Raw genomic sequence first — 22767 nt, 5'->3', positions numbered from 1 at the left:
TCCTTGTATGAATAGCTGTTTTGGAATGAGTGCCTTTCTTCCCACTTCAGCTTTTTCTGCTGAGGGAGATACTAAATGAGAAATCAAAATGCCCCCTCTGGGGAGCTGGTTTGTGTAACTATATTGGGACAGTTGTGCTTTTAACTTTATACAGACAAATCCTTCTTATCATTCCAGCTGCTCCATAAGATTTTGTATTTTAATGCTGGTAGAAGTTTTAACAGAATGCTGAGAAATTAAATAAAAGCAAGGTCTGTGCTGGAAAAAAAAAAGATAGTAAAATGACTTTATCAAATGAGAATTTTGCCCCCAGTTTTCAGAAGTACAAAAGACCCCTCAGTAGCTGTTTTTCTGAACTTAAATGATCTTCTAGAGAGTTGTCTTTTCCTCCATATCTATCACTTATTTCAGGAAATACTGTCAACCAAAATGTAATCTTATCGGTTGCTCATGTAAACTGATTGAATGCTTGACCTTTTTACCGGTATCAAGTTCAATAGCTTCTTTTTAAAGTTTCCACAGATTTTATTTCTAGTTCTATTACAAAATTTTATTTGAGTTTACTCTTTCAGCTTACCACATAGAAGGAATGACTGAAAGTTATCTTTATTTCCTATCAGTGTCTATTAACGATGCATTCTTTCAAAGCAAGCAGTTGCTGGGAATATCAGTGTGTTTGCAGTGAGACTCTGCATTAAAACATTTTCAAAAAGAAACTATAGTTAGCAGAACTTATTTTTTATTTTAAAGTAGCTCCAGAATTGCATTAAAAATTCCTCACACATCAATAACCCAGTTATAAAAATCTTACTAACTGTATCATATGTGAATATTTGGCTTGTATTAAGGGATTGGCTCCAAGAAAAATTAAACATATATAAAATACCAGTGGGAGGCTTTTTGACATATAGCTTAAGCCCTGGGAGACAGACTGTACAATGATGTAGTGCAGAGAGAAAGCTCCCTGGCATTTAGTGGTCTTGAGAGAGACTAGTTAGCTTTTCCAGGGAACTCTGTGTATAACCTGATTGTTCTCAAATAAAAATAGACACCCCCTCAACCAGAGAGCGCCACATAGGCATAGTGGGTAGCTAGCTTTTTACCAACAGCAGAAATGGTCAAGCAGATGAAACTGATTTTGTATGTAGCTTAGAGTCTTTTGAATCGCTGTGTCTGTCCATATGCTCTGTGACTCGATTTCTGTGAAGAATAGGGCTATGCTGCCCTTTCCACAGTGAGTAAAGGCCATATTTTGAGTTAGTGTATTGTTGGAAAAGATGTGTTGTGCATGCCCAGGAGGTCTGACAGAAGTGTGAGCGCTGAATTTGCGGGGAGAAGGCCAAAAGCTAGAAATAGATGATTGTTGGCAAATGCTGCTGGCCAGTGAGGAATACTTGGATGAAAATGCAGCGTAGCTGTGGGTTGTGCCATCGCAGAAAAAAATGTAATTAATTTTTCCCCAGAGCTCCTCAGTTAGGTGTAGGACTGAGGATTAAGTAGTTCTGGTTGTAGGTACCACACTATACGTCCCTCCCCAGAAATGTAAATAACCTGATGAACAACCAGTGCAACATCATGGACCTGGAAGTAGCCTACTGCCAAAACTACTGCCAGAAACACTGGGAAAGAGGCAGCACCACAAGGAGCAGGCTGTGGGCCAGAGTAATTATTTATTGGGCAGTTCATTGCAGGTGTCAGTGATCCACAATCCACTGTGAATCTTAAATGCATCTGAAGTGAATGCTGATGGTTGAAGTAGACTGATGTTACAACATCTGTTTTTCCTTTCAAGAGTATATTGTTTAAATAAAATCATGTCTGGTAGAACTCATAAAAATGATTACTCAAAACACAGATGCAGCTGGAAGCGGAAATCTGCTATGCTGGTGGAGAGGGTGCTGAAAGGAGTACTCAGAATCTGAAGATGAGCCTGAGGATTACCTGTGGAAAGGAGTTTTCCATTTCGTATTTATCAGTGTAAATAGAAGAATGCAAGGTGTAGGCACTGTAAGTAGTCATAAGTGATAGTAAAGGAAAAATGGAACAGAGATGCTTGTTTGTTACAGACCTAGGAAGCAGTGAAGCAAAAAGAAACGTCAGAACAAATTAAATGAGACTGTCCCAAGTACAAGAGGAAGTACTGGATTTAGCAAGGGACTGGCAGCCGTGAGGGGAATAAGAATATTGTAGTAGCAAAGGGGCTCCCCTCTGTGTTGGGACTAATGAGACACTAGATTCTTACTAAAAAATGTGTCCTCAGATAACACAGAAGCAGAGGTCTGGGGAATTCACTGGAATTTTAGTCCCAGGAAAAGGAAATCAAAAGTATGACAAAATGGTGAAGATCAGTATGTGTCTTAAACTGTTACTGTAAGGACTCGGATATTGTCCCACTGGAAGCATTCATGGGTTCTTCCTGGTGATACTATGTCCTGGCAGTAGTGTAAGCACAAAGAGCTTTGCTTTAACTGAACCAGAGAGAAAAGGGGAAGTAATTTGTGCAGCCTCTACTTCTGGAGGAAAAACCAGATCTGGTAAGTGGTCATACAGTACTGGATAGATGAGTATGAGAAAGCAGAAGGATGGACATGAAGTACTAGTATCAGTGACACCACCTGTCAGGTAGGACAGTACATGAGTAAACTGCACATCTTAAGCAGCTTTTTTCTACTGACTTAGATTTAACTGACAGAAGAAACTTAGACAACGTTAAGTACTGGTGTGGACCCTGGCGGTGAGGCGTTCTGATAGGAACACAGCAGAATAGCCATAGAGAAACACAGGTGCTGGAGGATGTTAACTATTTCTTTACTGGTGAAAGAGCTAAACCAAAAGTACTAAGAGGCTTCAAAAAATTAAGTTGTGAATGGGTACCATGGCATAGTTTTGTATACAGAGCATTCAGAAAGAGTTTGTCATTTTCCAAAGTAATTTATTTTCTACGGTTAAAAATGCCCTAAAGATAGTAAAGCATCTAAAAACTGTCTGCTTCAGAAACTAAATCTGAGCAAAAGGGGCTGCAGATGTTTAGAAAATAAGAGGACCAACTTAATCTATTTCTTGCTATAGACCATAATAATATATTTAGGTACCTGCAGGTACGTATAAAATTAGTGTCTTACAGGTATTTGTTTTCAATCAGAAATGTTGGCTGGGCCTTATAGAAACTGCCTGATTTCCTGTTTGTGAAAGACACTGCCATAAAGACCTCGAGGTTTCTCCCATTACGCTGTAATTTTCATCATGTCTTAAATCGTGATTGGTTCTGTATCTTCTTTCACAGCGCTTAACGCTTTTCTGCCTTGGTCTCTAAAACTCCGTGCAATTCCAAGCTTACGTTCTGAGCTGATTTCTTCTTACACACTGCTGCACACCCTCCCTCTGCCCAGGGCTTTCACACCTTACCATGCATTTCATTTATCCTTTCCTGTTTCTTAATTTCTGCAATGCCATACAGCTTTCCAGTCAACCATCTGCCAAGGACTTCCCTTCTTTTTCTTTCTACCCCCAGTTTGTTTTACAAGAGAGTTAATTGCACAGCCAGTTAAGTCATGATGTTAAAGACTGTTGCTGCTTCTCTGTGTGCCTAAAAACATGTGACGTGTCTCAGGCACTGCATAAAGCACAAGACACAAGCTAAACCACAGGCATCCTAGGTGGTTTTTAGTATTTATTCATGGTGTTTCCAAGAACTGTTGCTTACCCTGTATTTCTACTATTAGACCGTCTCTCCAGTTGCCCGTTTCCTGCACTTAAGCAGGCAAGATGGAGATCGCTTCTTCCTAAAGGCGCCCGCCTTGCATCGCTCATTACCATAAAACCTGCCTAAAATCCCCCGAGGACACAGAGTCATTAGAAATCGCAACGTTTACGAAGTGAAAACTGGTGCCACGGGTTTCCTCTTAAGTGTAGTCGAAGAGAAGCGATTTTATTTCAGATTTTCTTGAGCGCAACTTCTCTCTTTTGCAAATGTGACTGAAAGTCAATGCTTCTGCTGTGTTAATAATAAAAAAGGAGGGTCGGGCTGACAGCGGTAGGGCCGGGGCGGTGGCTGGGCCCTGCCGCCACCGCCTCCCTCCCCTGCCGGGCGGGGCGGAGCGGTGTCATGTGGGCCGCCACACCGGGAAGCGCTTCGCCGAGCCGGGAAGGAGGATGGCGGGCTGGGGCCGGGCGCTGCTGTCGCCCGCCGCGCTGCTCGTCGTGGCGCAGCTCGTCTGGGCGCCGGACCCGGTGAGCTCGGCGACCTGAGGGGAAGGGGACGGCGCGGATCGGATCGTCCCCCACCCCCGGCCCCGGCATTCTCCCGGGGGGAGGCGGCGGGGCGCGGTGCGGCCGGGCCCGCCCGAGGGGCTGGCGGGGCTCCGGCGGGCCGGGTGGGTGGGATGAGGGGTGGCCGCTGCCGCTCTGCCCGAGGCGGGAGGCCGTGCGTGACTTTAAATCCACGCGTGTGGATGTAAGGCAGTGTCTCGCCGACCTTATGGGCTTCGTGACTCTAAAACGGCTCCTCTGGGAACCGGCGCGGCCGTGGCTGCGGTTACAAGTCTGGGTGTTTATCGGGTGTGTTTTACAAGTCCTTGCGCGTTCCTGCGTTCAGTTTCATGTACGTCTGTGTCGCAAATGTTGTAACATTGCACCGAAACAATGATTTTTCAAAGCAAAAATTAAGAAGAGCTTGCTAAAAGTATGTACGCTTTTGAATCTGCCAAGTGTATCTGCTATAAAGGGGAGAAGTGTAGAGCAGGTGGGCTTGGGCTGTCGGGTTTTGTGTTTGTTTTGGGATTTTTTTAAATTGAATAGGTGAAGTATTTAACGGGGTGAGTGGGTGTGTTGCGTGGAACAGGCTGGCTTCCATCTCCTGGGCATGTAAACAGCTGTTCGTTCTTCCTGATACATTTTTCATTCCCAAAGCAGCGAAGCACTCTTCCATCTCTTCAATGTCTGAATCTCCTCATCCTCTGTGAAGAGGACAGGTTTTTAAATACCTCTGGATTTCAAAATATTCTTTTGCAATATATTTTTAAATATCTTGGTAGCACACTACTTCCTATATTGTGTTTGCTTGAAGACTTTTCTTAGCAAATTATATTGATTTCAGGAAAATGAGTATGGGTTTTGGGGGAGGGGAGAACTGCAGGAAAGACTTTGGAGGACTGTGGGAATCAGGTTGTTCCCTTAGCGTTGTGACTACATAGAATTAGCCTCTCTTCTGCGCACCCAATCCCATCCTCCCCCCCCGGAGCAGCTTCTCAATACTATAAACCAGCTCCAGCTTAAAACCCTTCAGAATTTAAGACAAAAGTTTATTTGGGTGTGGAGTGGGGAAGAAAGTGCTAGCTGTCAGCAAAGTCTGTCATTAGAGCTTGATTTTGCATTTGATTGCACTTGCTGCATCTTTTCACTTGCACAATATCAACTAGCTGTGCTGCTGTGCAGCCAGATACCAGGCTTGGATATTCTGGTTTTGGTTCAAATGCTGGGATGCATCGTTTGCTGAAGAATAAACGATTGTTGTCTTCCTACGTGCAGCAGATTGAGTTGTTTTCATTAACAAAGAACATGGAAGCTGAATGCTGTGAATTACATCTCAGCGGTGCAGACTGTCAGTCCCTTCAGCTTTCAGTTAGGCCCCGTCAACCGTACTGAACTTTTTGTCCAAACTGCAGTTTAAATTGGCTTGGTCCTCATTTCTTGAGCACTGCAAGGGTGCTCTTAATTTGCGTGTTCCGAGAGGTGAACAGCATTGGGACTGCTGCAGCACAACAGAGTGCTGCATTGGCATTGTCCCATAAGGGAAGAAGAGCAGAGAGAAAAATGTGTTAGACCACAGAGTTCATAGAGCAGAAGATGCTGAATAGAACAGATTATTTTGTCGCAAAGAGATTGAATGCCATGTCCTTAACCTATGAAATCGTATTTGATAGCTCAAAGAGGTCATTTTGTATTTATTTTTAAATATGAAGATGAGAAACACTGAATATTAAGGAAGAATGCCAGAGAGGGTCCACACCAAAAATATTTTTGAGAGTAGTAAAGAAAATGTTAGTGCTGGCATTCTTTAGGCAGGACAAGCTACATTAAACCTATTTCATATTAATGAAGTCAGGCTAGGTTTTAAAATATTTACTCGGCAATCATTAAACCGTGCATTACTTTTCTTTACTGCAGTGAATAATAACTGTTATTGCTTGATTTTTTTTTCCAGGTACCAATTCCTCTTGATAGTTTGTTAGCTGTTTGGTTCTTCTTCTGCTCTACTCTTTTTTCATAGTCAGTCATAATATAAATCTTCTGTGCTACTTCCATTTTTTCTTACTATCTCCATCTTTCCCCATACCACATTGTCTTTCTTTTCCCCTCTGTTCTCTTTCTTTTAGTGTTTTGATCCTATGCTGCCACACATCTATTTTTGTATCATTACGTACATGTAAATTTGAAAGTCAGCAGTACATCAGATAATCAAAATATGCAACCTACTAGTAAACGGTGATTTAAAAAAAAAAAAAGAGCAAGCATTTAATCACCATTCAAGAATAGCTGTATTCCTCCTAGGGGATTCAATGCATGTTTGAAAAGCAAATATAGAGGCAGCCTCCTGTTTGGAGCCAGCTTCTGCTGGGTCTTTCTGAGAGACCACCTCTGGCTTGTCATGTTGGAAACTCGAGGCGATCCTCTTGTGCGGGAAGGCTGCTCCTGCTTCTCTTCAGACAGAATTTATTGTTCCTTTCCCAGTGTCAAGCCTCTGCAGAAGGGAGGATCTCGTTGACCACAGCATTAACTTCATAGGTGCTTATTTCATTCTGGTGCCTGGTGGTTTTTCTGTTGCTGTAAGAAGGGTGTTTAGGTATCTTTTTTTCTTTTTACCTTGTCAGAAAAGTTTGCAGTTAGTCTTCAGCTGATTGCAAAAGGTGACAATTTTTTTGTTCCTCATTAGAGCTTTGTGTAAAAAAAAAAACAAAACAGTAGTACTTCTAGTTTTCTGGTTGTCTTGACATCTTTTTGAATTACTGCTTATGTGCCAGCATGTAATAGTTTACCTGAAGAAACTGTTAATAATCTTGGCTTTCTTCAGATATCTCTATCAATGCTAACAGTTTTGGAAGATGTACAGGTTGTTTTGGGGATTACTGGTTTCTTTAGCTTGCTTTATACAGAGACAAGTGAGAAGTCTAAAATTACTGACATAAAAGGAGGGAATATTTTCTCTGTATCTCTCCCTTAACTCTTCCTTTAACTGTCACTTTGCAGACCTCTTTTGTGGCTTAGGTTGCAAAGGGCTGGGAAGATAAAAATAGCATCAAATACAAGACTAAAATCTCAGGAGAGAGCACCAGGAGTGACATAACACTTAGCACTTGGAACATCAGTTAAAATCCTCTGAAATCGGTTTCCACAGTCACCGCTGTTTCTTCTGTGTGTGCATGGGCTATGCTGACAGATGAACTGAACTTTCAGTTCCATTTCAGATCCATTTCAGATATTTTGTTATAGGCTCTATCTGTCAAGAAGCATATTTTGACAGCAAATATTTCCTGAAGGTCCAGATCTCTGCATCCGTTGCAGTAGGATGTATATGTAATGTCACTTTTTCTGATTGAGCTTTGTATTGCAGGATGGAAAATGTCACAAGACAATTGCATTAATGCTGTTAAGTATTTGCTTGGCTTTGCACAAAGCCTCTGACTTTTGTTGCCTAGTTTAGTCATCCAATATCCTCCACTACCCTCCTTGTTTTGAAACTTCCTCATTTTGAAAGGTAAATGGCCTGTTGTGTTTGACCTTTTGTTCCAGCTGCACAGAGGCTGTAACTGCACCGCAGTGAAATCTGGGAAACGCAGAGCTGCTGGTCCTATACCTTCGTCTCATGATCAGGAAAACCAAAATTCCATCTCGCGCTTTCTCCCACACACTGGAAACAATACAAAAAGAAAACACATCATAACACGCAGAAACTGATCCCACCTTGAAATTCCTGTTTCCAGTGGTAGCAAATTATGCCAGTGTTTGAAGTCTGTGCTATTGTGTAAGACATTGTGTTTTTTAGATTAATGCATTAAAAACAGAAAATGTGATTAGCCCAAAGAGGACATATGCATTAGTTAGCTTGTTTACCCCAGATACGTAGCTGCTAGAGATCTTGTCTCAGTTTTTATGGGAGCCAGAAAGCATTATAAGGACACACTAATAAAGTAATCTAATTAGTACAGCCAAATAAGTACTGGAAATAGTGGGCGGGGGGGGGGGAGAGGGGGTTCCACTTGGTGGAAGAATCGCTACATATTTTCGTTTCTGTCTCCCAAACGCTTGTGCTTCAGGAGCCTCTGTACAGACTCCCGGAATAGCACGTGTACCTTTCCTTTTTCCTAGTGGTACATACTGTGTGCTCTTAGGAGCTTACTGTTCTGCTCACATAGCTCGAGGACCAAATCTGGTATGATCTCAACTGGCTTGAAGCACAAGTGCAGCTAGTAGGCATTTGCTTGTATTTCACTGAGTAAAACATGCAATTACAATTATGGCATGTATATGCATACGTTTATGTATGTGTATGCATGCTTTATGTAACTGATGGGAAAACACCCTTCATTCACTTTGAGTACACCTAAATATAGTTCTCAAACTTTCATTTGTAGCTAGCTATGCTTACAGGAGTGAAGGTAATTAATTTTTAGTTGTATTCCTGCGCCTCTCATAATATTTAGCACCAGTTCAGCAGCACTTTCCTACACTAAATAAAAAGAAGTCATGCTCATTCCTCCATCTGAGTCATTTGCCCAGAGTTCAGTGTGCTTTGTACAAACTGAAGCTTAACACTGAGCATAATTATGGCAGACGCTATAAAATGAGATTATGAATTGAACGGACAGAACAAACTGGTCCATACTGAGATTTAGGGTTTCTGAACTTGTCTAAAGAATATGGTTTTGAAGTGCTTTTCGTTGAATTACACCGAGTAAAAACAGGTTTGTGTATTTGTCATAAACTTGTGTTTGCCTTGAACTGCATTAGGCAAGTTGTCTGAAGGTCTGTCAGACAGCATGGGGAACTTGCTGTTTGTCTCCTACCTCTCGTATTCTCCTCTGCACCCTTTCCAAAGTCCCAAGGCTTTCCCTTCCTTCACTACCAAATCAGCGTGAATTGAATTAGCTGACTAGTCCTAAAGGTTTAATTAAAAACTAAGTCTGCTAGAATAACAAAGTGTTTTAACAAAGAAGCTACATAGTAATGTTGCACTGTCTTTACAGTATGGAGAAGAGTGCAGGAGTAAAACATACCCTCCTTCAGGACCAACGTAAGTAATCTGATTCAACGTGTCTAACAAGTTACAGAAAAGTAGGGATTTGCAAGTCTGAACAGGTGTTTTTTTGTAACTTGTTCCTTTTGCAGATCTAAAAAATGATAGTTACAGGTGGGAAGCACCTATTTTGTCAAATGTTTTTTCAAAGCCACCTTTAAATTTGAACTCTGGTACTTATCTTTCAGGTTCAAAGGGAATATACCCACATATGTCATAAACCTTGATTTACCTCCCAGCAAAAGATGGGATAACTTGATGCACGACAAAAAGACAGAGGTATGAAATGCAGAGCTTGCTTTGAAGCTCAGTGGGTATAAAATTAGCACGTGGCCTTTTGTTTTGAAAAAAGGTTTGGAAAGGAACACCTGTACTAAAATTCTCTGAAAGGGATAATGTTTCTAGTTCACTTTTTAAATATGATTCTAGACTAAAATAATTGCTTGAGTAAAACTTTTTTCTGTTTAACACTTGAGCTAGCGGCATCAAGTGTAGGGGCACTGATGTTGGGATGTAGAGGAATGAAAAACGGTGTGGCATAAAGCAGGCTTTCATTTATCAAAGTTCTTTAGTCATGAAGTAATATAGAAAGAAGAGGGAGGCGTACACCAAAGGGACAGCCTCAGTAAACTGAAGTGAAACTGAGGCAGCAGCTCTTCTCTTCTGCGCATCCCTGCTTCTCTCAAAAGAGATGATGAAATGGTGATGGGGAAATGAATCCTGCCCTTTTCAGGGATGCTGGTTGCAGTACTGGGGTTTACACGGAAGAAATAATTTTTAAAATATTCAAGTCTATTCAAGTCTATTTCAGACTACTACAGCTGTTCTTCTTAAGGTTGCTGAAAATACAATTCATTAATGTTTAATTTCTCAAAACAGCCAGGAATTTTTGCTATATCCCTGCTGACTTTGACCTTTCAACTCTGAAAGCCAGATAAATTCTTCTTAATACCATAATATTTGTTTTAAAAGTCTAATTTAAGCCAGTGGGTGTTGGAAGCTTCAGGTTACACCTTAAATTCTGAAAGGTTTTATCTCTCATGTACTTTGGAGTTAGATCACATAGAGTGGAAGTCTGTGGCCATTCACATGTCGCAAATGGAAAACGTACTTTTATAAGAAATTTATTGAGTCGTCTTGGCTTCAGGAGCATCAGTGCTTAAGCAAAGAACTTTTAATTAACATTTTTAAAGATAGAAGAGTGCAGAGTATTAAAATGTGATCAAAGGAGCAGAAGATGAGGATGGCTTTTTCCTGTAATTCGTTTTCTCTGGTAGAGGGAGATGTTGGAGCTAATCTAGAAAGTTATTTGAATAAAGCTTGAAGAGTGACTCTTTAATAGGGAGTTGAGGGTGTTTTTCTCATGAAGAACACCACATTTAGCACTTATTTAAATATGTATTTTTTCAATAAAATGTTTTTTTTGAAAAGTATATGAAGGAGTTCTGTTAGTATTCTAGCAATTCTTGTGCTCAAGATCTTCTGTTCAATAAAAGGCAGTGTTCTTTTTAGCTGAAGACTGTGATCCAGAATATTAAAGATATAGCAAATACCTTCTTCCCCAGCGGCAAAATTCTTGACATAGTGGATAACAAAATAGTAAGTATTTTAACCTTAATTATTTTATTACTGTATGCTCTGCTACCAGAATTAGAATGCTACTAAATTTGGCAATTAAGAACTTTACAAGTGATAATTCTTCCACTTCCAGAACAAAAATGCTATTTTGAAGAGTTACTCTGAAATTTTGCCTTCTTGGTGAAGTTTTGCCTTCTTGCCTACTCTAAATTACTCTGAAGCCATCAAACCTCAAATGCACATGTCTCTTCCTCCTCTTAATTTTTTCTAAGATCTTTTCAAGTTTAGATTAGTCATGCTAGATGTATATGCTACTGACTTAGTCACTGTAGCAAAACACTTCACTGAAATTCTCTTTGCCATGTTCAGCACCTTTTAAACAGTAGAATAAAATCAGGTTTTGAAAACCATGATAAATGTCTGATTACGGGGGCAATTTTGACCAGGCCTCATCTTAAAAAATAATTTGGTTCTGATTAAAATAGGCTTTGGCATAGAATCAGGACAGGAGAAAACTGTGTAGTGCTAGAGACAGCATAAGGTCAAATCTATCCCCCATCTTTCTTTACAGCAGCCTTAGGTCATGCTGGCCACAGTTCATTCGTATCCCTGTGTGCCTGAGTGGGGTTGACATAAAGGTAGCACATCCGGGTGGTCATACCAATGTGTGAAAGTTAGGGATTCCCTTAAACACTGACATCAAGCTCAGTTCCAGTTGAGCTCTTAACGTATGAGAGTCCTACTTCACTCTGTTCTGTGTGTTGCTGCTAATGATAATTAAGATACTGTGCTAATCTCCATTGCTCACATGTCAATATTTTGATAAGTAATAGTTTTTACTTTCCCTGAGTATCTACTTGTCTTCCAAGTACTCTACAAACATCCTCAAGTTCTACAGGCTGCAGAGGAATTAAGTAATTTGATAGTTGTGAGAAGGATGGACCTATTGGGGAGAGGTTTGTTTTAAGTAACAAAATAACGTTAATTTAAACAAACAACATACAAAACTTTTCCTTTCAGGCTCATCTGACCTCCTCGCTTCCTTATCCTTTCAATGAAGAACTCCAAGGGATTGCTAATTCATCTGGGATTCCTTTGGGTAATAGTTTCCAACACTTTATTAAAGTAGTGGAAAACTAGGAATGCAGACTTGTTTAAAATTAGTATGTGTACCAGTCTGTAGTATAGTTGTAGTCATCTTTGACTTTAACAAGTAAGTTATGAATTAAGTAGATAAAGCAATAAATTGCATCTCACACTAAATTAAAAGAGTATTTTAGAGGAGAATGGCAATAAATCACATAGGCCTTTCATCAGGGTGGGACTTCTCTGTAGAGCTGTGTCTTCTCTCTCCTGAGTTTTGGAACTGGAGTGAGTTTCCTGTGCACCAAAATTTGGGGGAATCCTTGATGCTCCTTGGTTTCCTATTCAGTTGTGTGTCTGCTGTTGACATACTAAGAAGGCAAGGCCCAGGTTCATGCTGTGCTTTCTTTCCATTGTGATCCTTACCAACCACATCCTCCTGCCTTCCTTCCGCACCTCCTGCAAAAGAGTGCAATTCCAGGTGAGAAGTAGACACTGAATTCTTCTAGAATTGAGGCAGAGAAGTCCACAGACCTGGTTCCACTGCTTCCCTCGTACAGGAGCAGCACACCTAGTGCTAGTCAGCAGCTCTTATAGAGGAATAGTGGTACATATAGCAGCTTGCTTCTTTAAAGTGAATTTTATAGCTTATTTTGAAGTTTCCAGAGGAGGAAGTAGTGATGACTGTCAGCTTTCTGTATGGTAAGGCAGAAGGCCAGGGGGTTCTGATCCTTCTGTTTGCCTTTCAGGAATCTCTTGATTTTGCTGAACTAGTCATTTAAAAGATCAAATGAGATTTAAACAAATTCTTAAGAGAAATATTATAGAATGCTGAACTTTGCAGTATGTTTTTTTCTAACCATTTTTTTTCTGTTTATAGCAAAAGTTTCAAACTACTGAACTTTGTTTCTTTTTGTTCTAGGGGAAATTGTTATTTTTAACATCTTCTATGAAATTTTTACTGTATGTACATCAATAGTGGCAGAAGATAAAACAGGTAATGCAACCCACAATAGCGTTAACAGTTTTCTCGTAGGTAGGAGAGGGCCACCTCAATTATACAAACATAGTCCTTCTCAACTGCAGGCAAGAAGGTCTAGTACAAGAGACTAAAAGCGACGATAATAAAAAGGTATTTCTTGAGAAGGGAATAAGAGATCACAGGTGTCTTAGGTTTAAAAAAAGGAAAAAATACTTTGAAAGATGGTTTGGTTTTGTTGTTGGTTTGTTTTTTTTTTTGTGGTGGTTTGGGCTTTTTTTTTGATAGGTGGCATTTGTTTTTCTAGGGGAAAGAAACACCAGCCAGATACCTGATACTTTCTCAGTGCCATGACAGATTCTAGTGCAATCTGTTTTGCATCTAGTTCCTAGCTATCGCATCTGTATGGTGCCAGAGAAAAGGGATAGTCTGTTTTAAGAAAAGAGACTTTTTCATTCTCTTCCTCAGTTCTGCAGCCCTTGTCTGCACCTGTTCCAGCTTAGGAAATTTCTGAGGGATTTTCAGAGGGCTTACAAACGCCTGGCTTTTAGAGGAAGCTCAAGGTATTACCATTGTATTAAGATAATATGTAAAGCATCTGAGGCTGAGATGGACAGCAGTTTACAAGATTACTTGATTTCAGTTCTGGCAAAACACTTCTCTGATCCAAGCACTATTTTTCTGTGCTTATGAAAAGAGCAACTAGACAATGGTATTTCCCCTGCTTACTTTCCCAGATATTTTTCCTGCTTACTGATTTTCTGCTTTTCTAAGCTGAAATTTATGTCTCTCTCTTTAGAAAATGGTATGTGTGTTTATTTATTTTTATGTAGGGAAGCTGTACCATGCCAGAAACTTGGATTTTGGACTCTTTCTCGGGTAAGTACCTAAACTTGGGCCTTTTATTTTTATTTTTTAAACCCAAAGAAAAAGCTAGCTGAACTTGAAATTTCTACATGCATTCATCAAGTCTAAATGATGAACTGGATGTTGCTAAGACTGTGACAAGTAATTCTGCATTGCATGTTGTGAAAAAAGGATAAAACGAACAACAGGATTGTTCTGCTGATCTTAATGTGAAACTGCTCCGGTCTTATCAGGAATGACTTTGTAGAACAGTTGTGTTCAGAGTTATACAGTGTTTTCTCGGCTCCAGTTGAAACTGTCTGGAACCAAAGAACGGTCCATGTAACCTTATCTCTGAGGCGCAGTGTATCTATGTTGTTTTTTACATGATCAGACAGAAGCATCAATTTTAGTGTATGCAGTGAAATGTGAGTTTGATTGAGGCTTGTTTTTGTGGTTGGTTTTTTTCCAAATTATCCCCCTAGTTACTGTACTGTGCTCTATTGGCACTTCCCGTCATTCTTCATTTCTACCTAGAAGACAGTGATTTGTATTCCACTGATCTAACATTGCCATTCATTTGGATACAAACTCTGTAGTTTGTTTCCCAGCACTGGATTCTCTTCTAGTTCTCATTTCATACCTTGTGATAGGTAATCACTGTTTGCTTTTATTATCCCAGTATATTTTGTAGCGTCACTCATCCCGATGACTCTCAATGCCCAGATGGAATTTAAATGTCCATCTTCATTAAAATTCTTACCTGCCTATCAAAAACTCAAATGCTGTCAACTGTGACTCCACCTGTCCCTTGGTTTGGCTCGTGTTGAACTTTCCCATTTGTCAGAAATACTGGAAGCATGGTCCCTGAAAATTAAGGCAATGTTTCAAAGCTGTTCCCAGAACCTGTTTCCACATAATTTAACGATCTGCTAAGTGTTCTTTAGCACCCTCTTGCCTACAAACTGTTGTGGCTTATCTTACAAACTAGAAATGGGACTTCCCTTTGTGTAGATCAAATCCAGTAGTATGTGGTTTTGTTTTCTCTCTTTGAAAAGTAAGGATTTGAGGGAACCGGCTCATTTGGCTACAGAACAAGCTACACATGCTTTCAGGGTACGGTAGGTTTGGTGTCACAGGCAGTACCCATAGTGGCCTCCCTTTGTCCCCAGGAATAGAACAAGGATATGTGTGTTCAAAACAAACCAGCTGTAATGGTGGTGCTGATAATACTGAGTAGTGTATCTGCTCCTGGTTCGAACAAAACTTGGTTCTTTTCACTGACTGCCTATATGCTTAGACTTCCTAGTTGTCCTTGCTTGTGCTGCTCAGGTAACTGCTGAGCGGTGGTGTTGGCTGACATGAGTAAGATCAGAGGACAGGTATCACACACAGGAAATCTGTGTGCTGTGAAGGAAAGTTTCAAAAGCTGCTGAGGGAGGGAAGTTTCAAATGCTGTACTGTCTTCTGCAGGTGGGATGTTAAAAATAATTCCTGGACTGTAACCCAGGAACTGAAGCCTATAGTGGTAAACTTGGATTTCCAGAGAAACAACAAAACAGTATTCAGGTCTACAAATTTTGCAGGATACATAGGCATGGTGTCTGGAGTCAAACCAGTAAGTATTGTCAATTTGTTAATAATGCTTCAAACATTCCTTTAAGATGGAAATTTTCCTGCTTTTGTACTCTGCCTTGGGATGTTTTTTAATAAATGATCTCTTAATTGTTCTGGTACACAGTATAGCTATTTGAAGAAAGATAAAAGAAAACAATGCTGCGCTCTTCCTTGTAAAAGGAGGTTGCCTAAATGAAATTTTATGTTTGGACAATTCTGAAAAACAATGTTGAATTCTGAATACGAACAGGAATGAATACAAAGTGCTCAAGTGGTTGGAGTTTCTTGCTAGCAAATAAGATACTGCTGTGATCCCAGAGGGGAAATGGCATGCTTGTGCTATTTTAGTTCTTTCTCCAGTCCTTGGAAAAGGAGTCCTACATTACAAGATTTTTTTTTTTAATAGGTACCTGAAATCTGGGGTTTATCTACATCTTAAAAGCAGTATAGAACTATACCAGGATCTCCAGCTTACCACAACTCCTCCTCTTCTACATGCTCTGCCTTTATCCTCTACTATAGGTGGCCCTTTTCATAGTGGAGCATTTCTGGCATAAATCCCTGCATTGTATCCATTTATTTTTGTCTTCTGGCCAAATAAATTTGTAAGAGAGTGTCCATTCTGAAAACGATCCAGTGTAACTGAATTCCAGTTTCCTCTGAAAGAAACACTAGTTGAAGAAGACCAGGATTTGAGTTTGAATTTCATGTTGCAAGTAGCGTGGATTGAACTGCGTACAGCTGTGTGCCCATGTGAACAGCAATAACATATCAGGGTGTACTTAGGACTGGGACTTAAAATCTGCCTTCAAAGTAGAATAGTAGTGAGAGGTCTGAGAAGGTTGCATACATCAGGGGAAGAAAAACTGGTAATTCAGTGATGCAACAAGGACCAAGAGAAAAATGGCCACAAGCTTGACTTCCATAGCATAAAAGCATGGTTTGCTGGATTGCTATGCCAGGTCAGAAAACTATGAATTATCATTGCTACTTACTCAAGCTGTGATAAATTAATTACTAATTACATCTAATTTATCTAATAAAGTAGATAAATTCTACTTACTCAAGCCATTCTGCTCTCATGGGCTTGATCTTGCAGCCCATTGCTCAAAGGGGAAGAGTCTAATTAACAAGGAGCTCAGTTGGCCTGTAAACTGCAATGCTGCCTCTTGTTTATGACTGGTATTAATGGGATGGTGATGGATGAAGGTTGACTTGTTTAATGCTTTTCAGGACTTGTTCACTCTGACCATGAATGAGCGTTTCAGTCTTGATGGTGGTTATGTTGGTGAGTAATGCTCATTTATTTACTTCTGTACAAATTTTCCAGCCCTTGGGCATACCAGTTACCTTAATAAACAGGCACACAAATGGTGAAAAGATTCCAGATGAGTAAGATAAAACACAGGACATTTTAAAGGCTGTGAAAGTTAGAATAGCATGAGTGAACCTTCTGAAAACAAATTATTGTAACCAGTGGTATTTTGCAGGAATCTTCGAATGGTTTCTTGGTAGAAGAGATGGTATGTGGATGGGCTTTCTTACAAGATCAGTGTTAGAGAATGCTACAAGGTATTCCCCCTCTCCCAAAACATTCTACTGCTTTGCTTCCAACTGGCATGAATACTGTAGATGTATGCTTAGTATCTAATGATATCGATATCTTCCTAGAAGCCTTAACATTAAATAGTTGTGATTTTGCTGGTACTCTGGTGGGGGGGAGGCATCACACACTCCGTAAAACTCCTCAAACTGTTTTCTCAGATTTTTTTTTTTTTTTGTAATGAACCTATTGTATCTGAATGCGTAACAGCATTCTGCATCAAAACACACCCAACATGTAGTAGTATATCATAGGAAGTAAACAAAAACAAAGCTCTCCTACAGTAAATTGATTAGGTGGAATATGACACAGCATGTCATCGTTTTATTCCTGCATTAAATGTAGAAAAAGTGCAAAGAGCACCTCTCAACAACCATACTTTAAGTACAAAGTGAGTGGAGGAGCTTTGCTTAAATGTGTTCCTTCATTGTGATACAATGTCCTCATACATGCATGAAAGGGGAACAAAGGTGCAACTACCCAAACTTTTCCTGGGTCTCTGAAACTCATTCTTCAGTACTGGAACCACTTACAGTGTTTAATAGTCCAACACTACTTTGTTATCTGCAGTTACCAGGATGCAAAAGACAAACTGTCAAAAACAAGACTGCTGGCTCCAGCTTACTTTATACTGGGTGGAAAAAATTCTGGAGAAGGATGTGTGATAACTCGTTCCAGGACAGCTGCTCTGGATATCTGGGAGTGAGTATGCTTCACCTGACACCTGACTCAGCCTTCCAGAAGAGGACAGGTTCCACCAATAATTGTGTCCTATGTTTCTTGTGACTTCTGTTGTGCGAGAACTCAGTTCTTCAGCATCATTGAAAAATACCACAGCAAGCCTAAAAAAAAATCTGGCTGTGTATAGTATATAGTATGTATGTACTTACTATATAGTTAGACAAGAAATACACAAACATATGCCTCTTTTCCAGCCTTGACATCAAGAAAGGCACGTGGTATGTGTTAGAAACAAACTACGATCGCTGGAAGCCTCCACTAATCTTGGATAATCGTAGAACACCTGCAATGAAGTGCCTGAACCAGACAATGCAAGAGGTAAACATCCTCTGAATACCTCATCTTGGCTTTGAAGCTCCCAAGTTACAGTACTGATCTGACACAGCCAGGAGCATTCAGGGCATTTGCAAGCACAGCTGTAACGACAGAAGTAGCTAACAGTTTTGTGACAATTTATCTGTGCTTCTGGGTTATGAAGTACCAGGTGGCTCCTAACACAAATTTTTTTTTAGTTTTAGACTTTCTCTTCATCTAGGTGGGTTTCCTGCAAGCATTTTCTGCGTCTGCATAAGAAGGGGGATAAACCTGGGGATACTTTGAGAGAGATTTTCATTCTTTCCTGAGCTGGTTTATCACCAGCAAAATTCAAACACATGCTGTCAGGCAGCAAACAGACACTCAACTGTCCTATGCTGTACTGAGATCTGGTCTGCTCAAGTTTTTGCAGCTCATGTTCTTCTGATCTCAACATGCATGGGTATCATGTACTCTTAAAGCTTTATCTTATTACCTAATTGAGCAGTAAAAAAGCTACAGTTCTCAGCATTTACACTAACAGGTTAATGTCCGTTAACATCAATGTATTATTTTCTTTCAGAACATCTCCTTACCAACAATTTATGATGTTCTCTCCACAAAGCCTGTCCTCAATAAGGTAACGCTTCTATTTTTGCAGTAAGTTTAGAGTGGGGGGATGGGAGCAGACCACTAACTACTGTACACCTAAGGAGGAGGTCACAGTGGTACATTCAGGGTTTTTTTTAGGTGAAAACATGCACATAAAACCAAAACAAATTCCACGTTACTTTCTAAAAGCAAAATGTAATTGCTGGAATAGCTGTTTTCCAAAGGCCCTACAGCTTTAAAACTCCGAGTAGCCTGAGCCCTTTCCTCATAGCAGGCTCTGGTTTGAGGCAGCTTTTGCACTATGGACATCTCAAGGACCCTTCTAACCTGAATTAGCCTGTGATACATGCCTTTATAAGTAGCATGAAACAAGTTAAAACTTAATGGTTTAGGCATACTACAGGCACATTATTGCAACAGAAGATGTTTTAAACTGAACTTGAGGGTTTGGTGTTTAGAAAAAAAAAAAAGAGACTAAAGAGGTGAAAAGAGTTTTTGAATGATAAAGTTCAGTTACTGTATTGTGGAGGCAGCATTCTTGGCTAAGGACACAAGCTATTCATACTTGCATGTTGTCGACTAAACAAGATAAATGCTCGTTTTAGTTGAACTGTTCAGCTAGTATCAGAGACAGTTTTTCACTAATTGCTGTAATGAGGTGCTCTCTTTTTTTTTTTCCTTTTTCCTTCTTTTTCCTCCCACCTGCCTATTAGCTGACTGTGTGCACAACGCTGATGGAGGTGTATAATGGTCATACAGAGACTTACCTGCGGGAATGCCCAGATCCCTGTAGTCCTTGGTAGTCCTGTACCTTTCCTGTGTTGGAAGCTGCTTGTCTGAATTGGAGGTCCTCCAAGAAAAAATACTTCCGGAAAAAGATTTCTCAGCCTGACTCCTTTCTTCAGAAATCTAATGGCTATATAGAAATGTCAATGAGCTTCTAACAATGGAGGACCCTATCTCACACTGGACTTTCTTGCTTTCTGATCAGCAGTTCTGCTGATGAGAAATGTATACTAATGTATGTCTGGTTTGATTTCAGCCATTTCTGCCACATGAGTTCAGCAGTTAGCTCTAGATCTCTCCAGTCTGGACAGTACTCTTGGTTTGGTTTGTTGTTAGTTTGTGGGTTTATTTTTTGTTATTTGGTTGGGTTTTTTTAAGATTAAAGCACACATGAGTTAAAATGGCACCTAACAAGCATGAAAAAGAATTGGGTGTAAGGCTGCCATCTGGGACAGTACAGTTCTGGTATTCTTTTCTAAGCACTGAAGATGTATAGCTGGTGTTCTGGTCCAAAGTGAGGATATGTCTAAAATGCCCTGTTATGAAATAACCTACCAAGTGTCATATCTAGTCACAGAAACAAAGTCTTGGGGAAATATCTAAAATGAGATCTGAGCCAAAAAATGTCTTTTCACTGATTTATACATCTTTTGCTGAAGCTCTTTCTTGGCCTGTTAACAATTTTTTTTTAATACAGATTTTTCTGTGGCCTCAAAAAATAAATACTAATACAAAAAATACTCTTAAGAACTACTTTCTTTGAGCAAAGTACACACACACTGATTTCACACCTCAGTGGAAGTCACCATGCATGTTACATACCCCATGGCAGAAAGGGCATTCACTTCCAAATAGGCTGATTTTAACAGTGTCTGAAAAACTGATTTCTTAAACTGACAGTTAAAACTATTACCATAATGGGAAGCAGCCAACTCCTAATCGTGATTGGGTTGTTTGGGGGATTTTGATTGGTTGGTTGGTTTTTGGAAGGTGGGGGAGGGAAGCCAAGTCAGACTACAACATTGGCTGGAATTCAAATTAAGAAAGTAAAGGTCCTTTAGAAATAGAAGTGCAGGCACCCTTATATCCTAGGCAGCAGATCATGTAGAAGGCAGTAGTTTTATCTGTGTCACTGGCTGTGTTGCTGGGACTAGCTCCCAGTGCCAACTCTTGTGTTTTATAACATGCAAAGAGAAGACACTGGAAAGTAAGCTTAGGGACTGGTACATATGGCAGTTCACTTGTAACCTTTTCTTAACCACCCTAGGAAAGAGGTGCTATTCATATTCCCATTGAGTCACGAATTGAAAGTTGCCACTGGTGTAAGGGAAGTGTTTGCTGTCTCTTTGGTGTCTGCAGAGACGATAGTTCCATAAGGCATTCTAACTACAACCTGCAAGCTCATGATGTCCAGTCACAATGGGATTCTTGATAGCCAGGACATGTAGAACAGTATTAGCGTAGTGCAGAAGTTCAAAACAGGATATGACAGTTTTATGTTCCAAGCAGTAAAGGCTACTATAAGATTTTTCTAAAAATAATTTGAAAATTTAACATTAAGAAGTTGACAGAGGAGGAAACAAGTTATTGCCCATAAATCTGAGATGTGAAGTCAACTTTCATCCGAGTTTGACTGCCTAAGTTTTATTTAGTATTGCTTCCTTTTCTAAAAGAAATATTAAAAGATAACCTTTAATCATCCCTTGTTTCAGTAACTAGGTTACTGGCTTACAGCAAACTGTTCTTTATTAGAGGCTCCCCCTCTATCAACACTGGAAGAAGCAGAGACAAAAGGAATGCTATTTGCCAAATAACTTAGGAGCTGATAAAGAAACATGGCTTCTGGTTGAAGAAAATTATATTCTGGGCCTTAGACCAGTGCCTGTGGGAACACAGCAAGAAGCAATTCAAAGCAGTGTAAAGCACCGACACATTGAGAGCACGCAGAAATCAGCATCCCACTATTTAAACTGATGTTAAAAAAAGGGTCAGTCTAGTTGTACATGAATTTTTTTTGAACTGAAGTATGCAAGCAGAAGCATATTAGCATGATTGTACTACCAGAGTCCATTTTTAATCTCAATCATGAATGTTGAACCTATGTAAACCAAAATCAACATAGCAGCACGATTTAGATTAGGGGAAAATGCATGTATAGTGTGAAATGCAGCTTCTGGGACATCTGATTCATCTAAAATGATTAAACCAAATCAAATGTTACAGTCTGTACCATGAAGGGCACATTATATACTGCTGAGTTTGCACATTAATCTGGTAGAAGGTTGTTCAGATTTATTTGGAATTAGTTGCATAACAGCCATAATCAAATCACATTGTCATTTAAAAATAAGTAGTAACTTTACTTGCTTCATTAGTCCTGTCCCACTTGAGCATATGTGGAGCAAGGCAGTGTAGACTATTTACAGTCATTAACTAATGAGCTTTCGGTATGTCCCTTGTGCAAGACAATCCACATTTCCATACTGGAAATTGATTTACAATTGCAAAAGCACAGCTAAATCCTATGGATGACTGTCCAGAGCCTGAGCGCCTCTGCCTGCTATTGACTGAAATAAACAAAGACATTAAAAACAAAAACCCCAACAACTATGTCTTACTGTGTCTGCCTTAATGTAGAAAAAGTTACAAATGTGATTAATTGCTTATTGATTTAACCTTCATCTGTCAACTTTGAAAGCACTTGTTCTGGAGGCTTTCTCAAGCCTGACAAGTTTAATTTGCTCATTACAGATAGAGACATCTATTTACTATAAACATCAGTTTACTGCCTCCCCCCTGTTTCTGCTGGCTTTGGCATTGTAATGGAAGCTGAGACCATTTCACTGAAGAAATGTACACAATGACTTGTAACTTTGGGATTTATTTTAGCTTCCTTTTTTTTTTAAAAAAAAAAAACAACAGAAAGACACAAAGAAAAAAAATCGGTGTGTTTCTTCATATTCATTTGCTGTACACATAGTTGAGATGCCTCCAAACACTGAGAGGGTGGTCTGATTTTTTTTTATTAAGTTTGTTTTTTCCCCAGGTCAGTAAGCAACCCTATGTATTTTCTCTTTTAAGTTTAAATAAGAGATTTACACAGTTTCCCTAGTTCTGGTGTGAAAAGTCATCAAATGGTTGAAAAAAATATAAGCAACAAGACAAACATACTTTTCTGTTATTACTGCATAGTCTAGTTCTGTGAAGAACAGCCTCAGTATTTTAGTTTCCAGCAGATTTTTACTGTTAATGTAAATACAAAGAGTTAATGAGTTTATTCTGAACTTGATTAAATAAGATGTTATAGGGAAGAGAAAGCATTTGTTTGGGCACTGA

The 22767-nt window shown here is 39.7% G+C and overlaps 1 protein-coding gene across 2 annotated transcripts; it reads left to right on the top strand.

Moving 5' to 3' along the window:
* Positions 1–4113: 4113 nt before the first annotated feature.
* Positions 4114–22038, top strand: ASAH1 (N-acylsphingosine amidohydrolase 1). Of its 2 annotated transcripts, XM_068403216.1 has the most exons (14): positions 4114–4230; positions 9243–9289; positions 9481–9571; positions 10805–10891; positions 11891–11969; positions 12876–12950; positions 13766–13811; positions 15252–15396; positions 16629–16683; positions 16886–16967; positions 17569–17700; positions 17934–18057; positions 18617–18673; positions 19359–22038. In XM_068403216.1, the coding sequence occupies exons 1-14, from the start codon at positions 4153–4155 to the stop codon at positions 19446–19448; spliced, it is 1188 nt and encodes a 395-aa protein (XP_068259317.1). In that variant the 5' UTR covers positions 4114–4152; the 3' UTR covers positions 19449–22038. The 2 variants fall into 2 exon arrangements, with proteins under 2 accessions (XP_068259317.1, XP_068259318.1); XM_068403217.1 differs by lacking the exon at positions 9243–9289 and having other exon boundaries at positions 4149–4230.
* Positions 22039–22767: the final 729 nt, after the last annotated feature.

Source organism: Nyctibius grandis, chromosome 6 (genome assembly GCF_013368605.1).
Source record: "Nyctibius grandis isolate bNycGra1 chromosome 6, bNycGra1.pri, whole genome shotgun sequence".
Lineage (NCBI taxonomy): Eukaryota > Metazoa > Chordata > Aves > Nyctibiiformes > Nyctibiidae > Nyctibius > Nyctibius grandis.
Note: the sequence above shows the minus strand (reverse complement) of the source record. Positions and strands in the feature narration are given on the sequence as shown.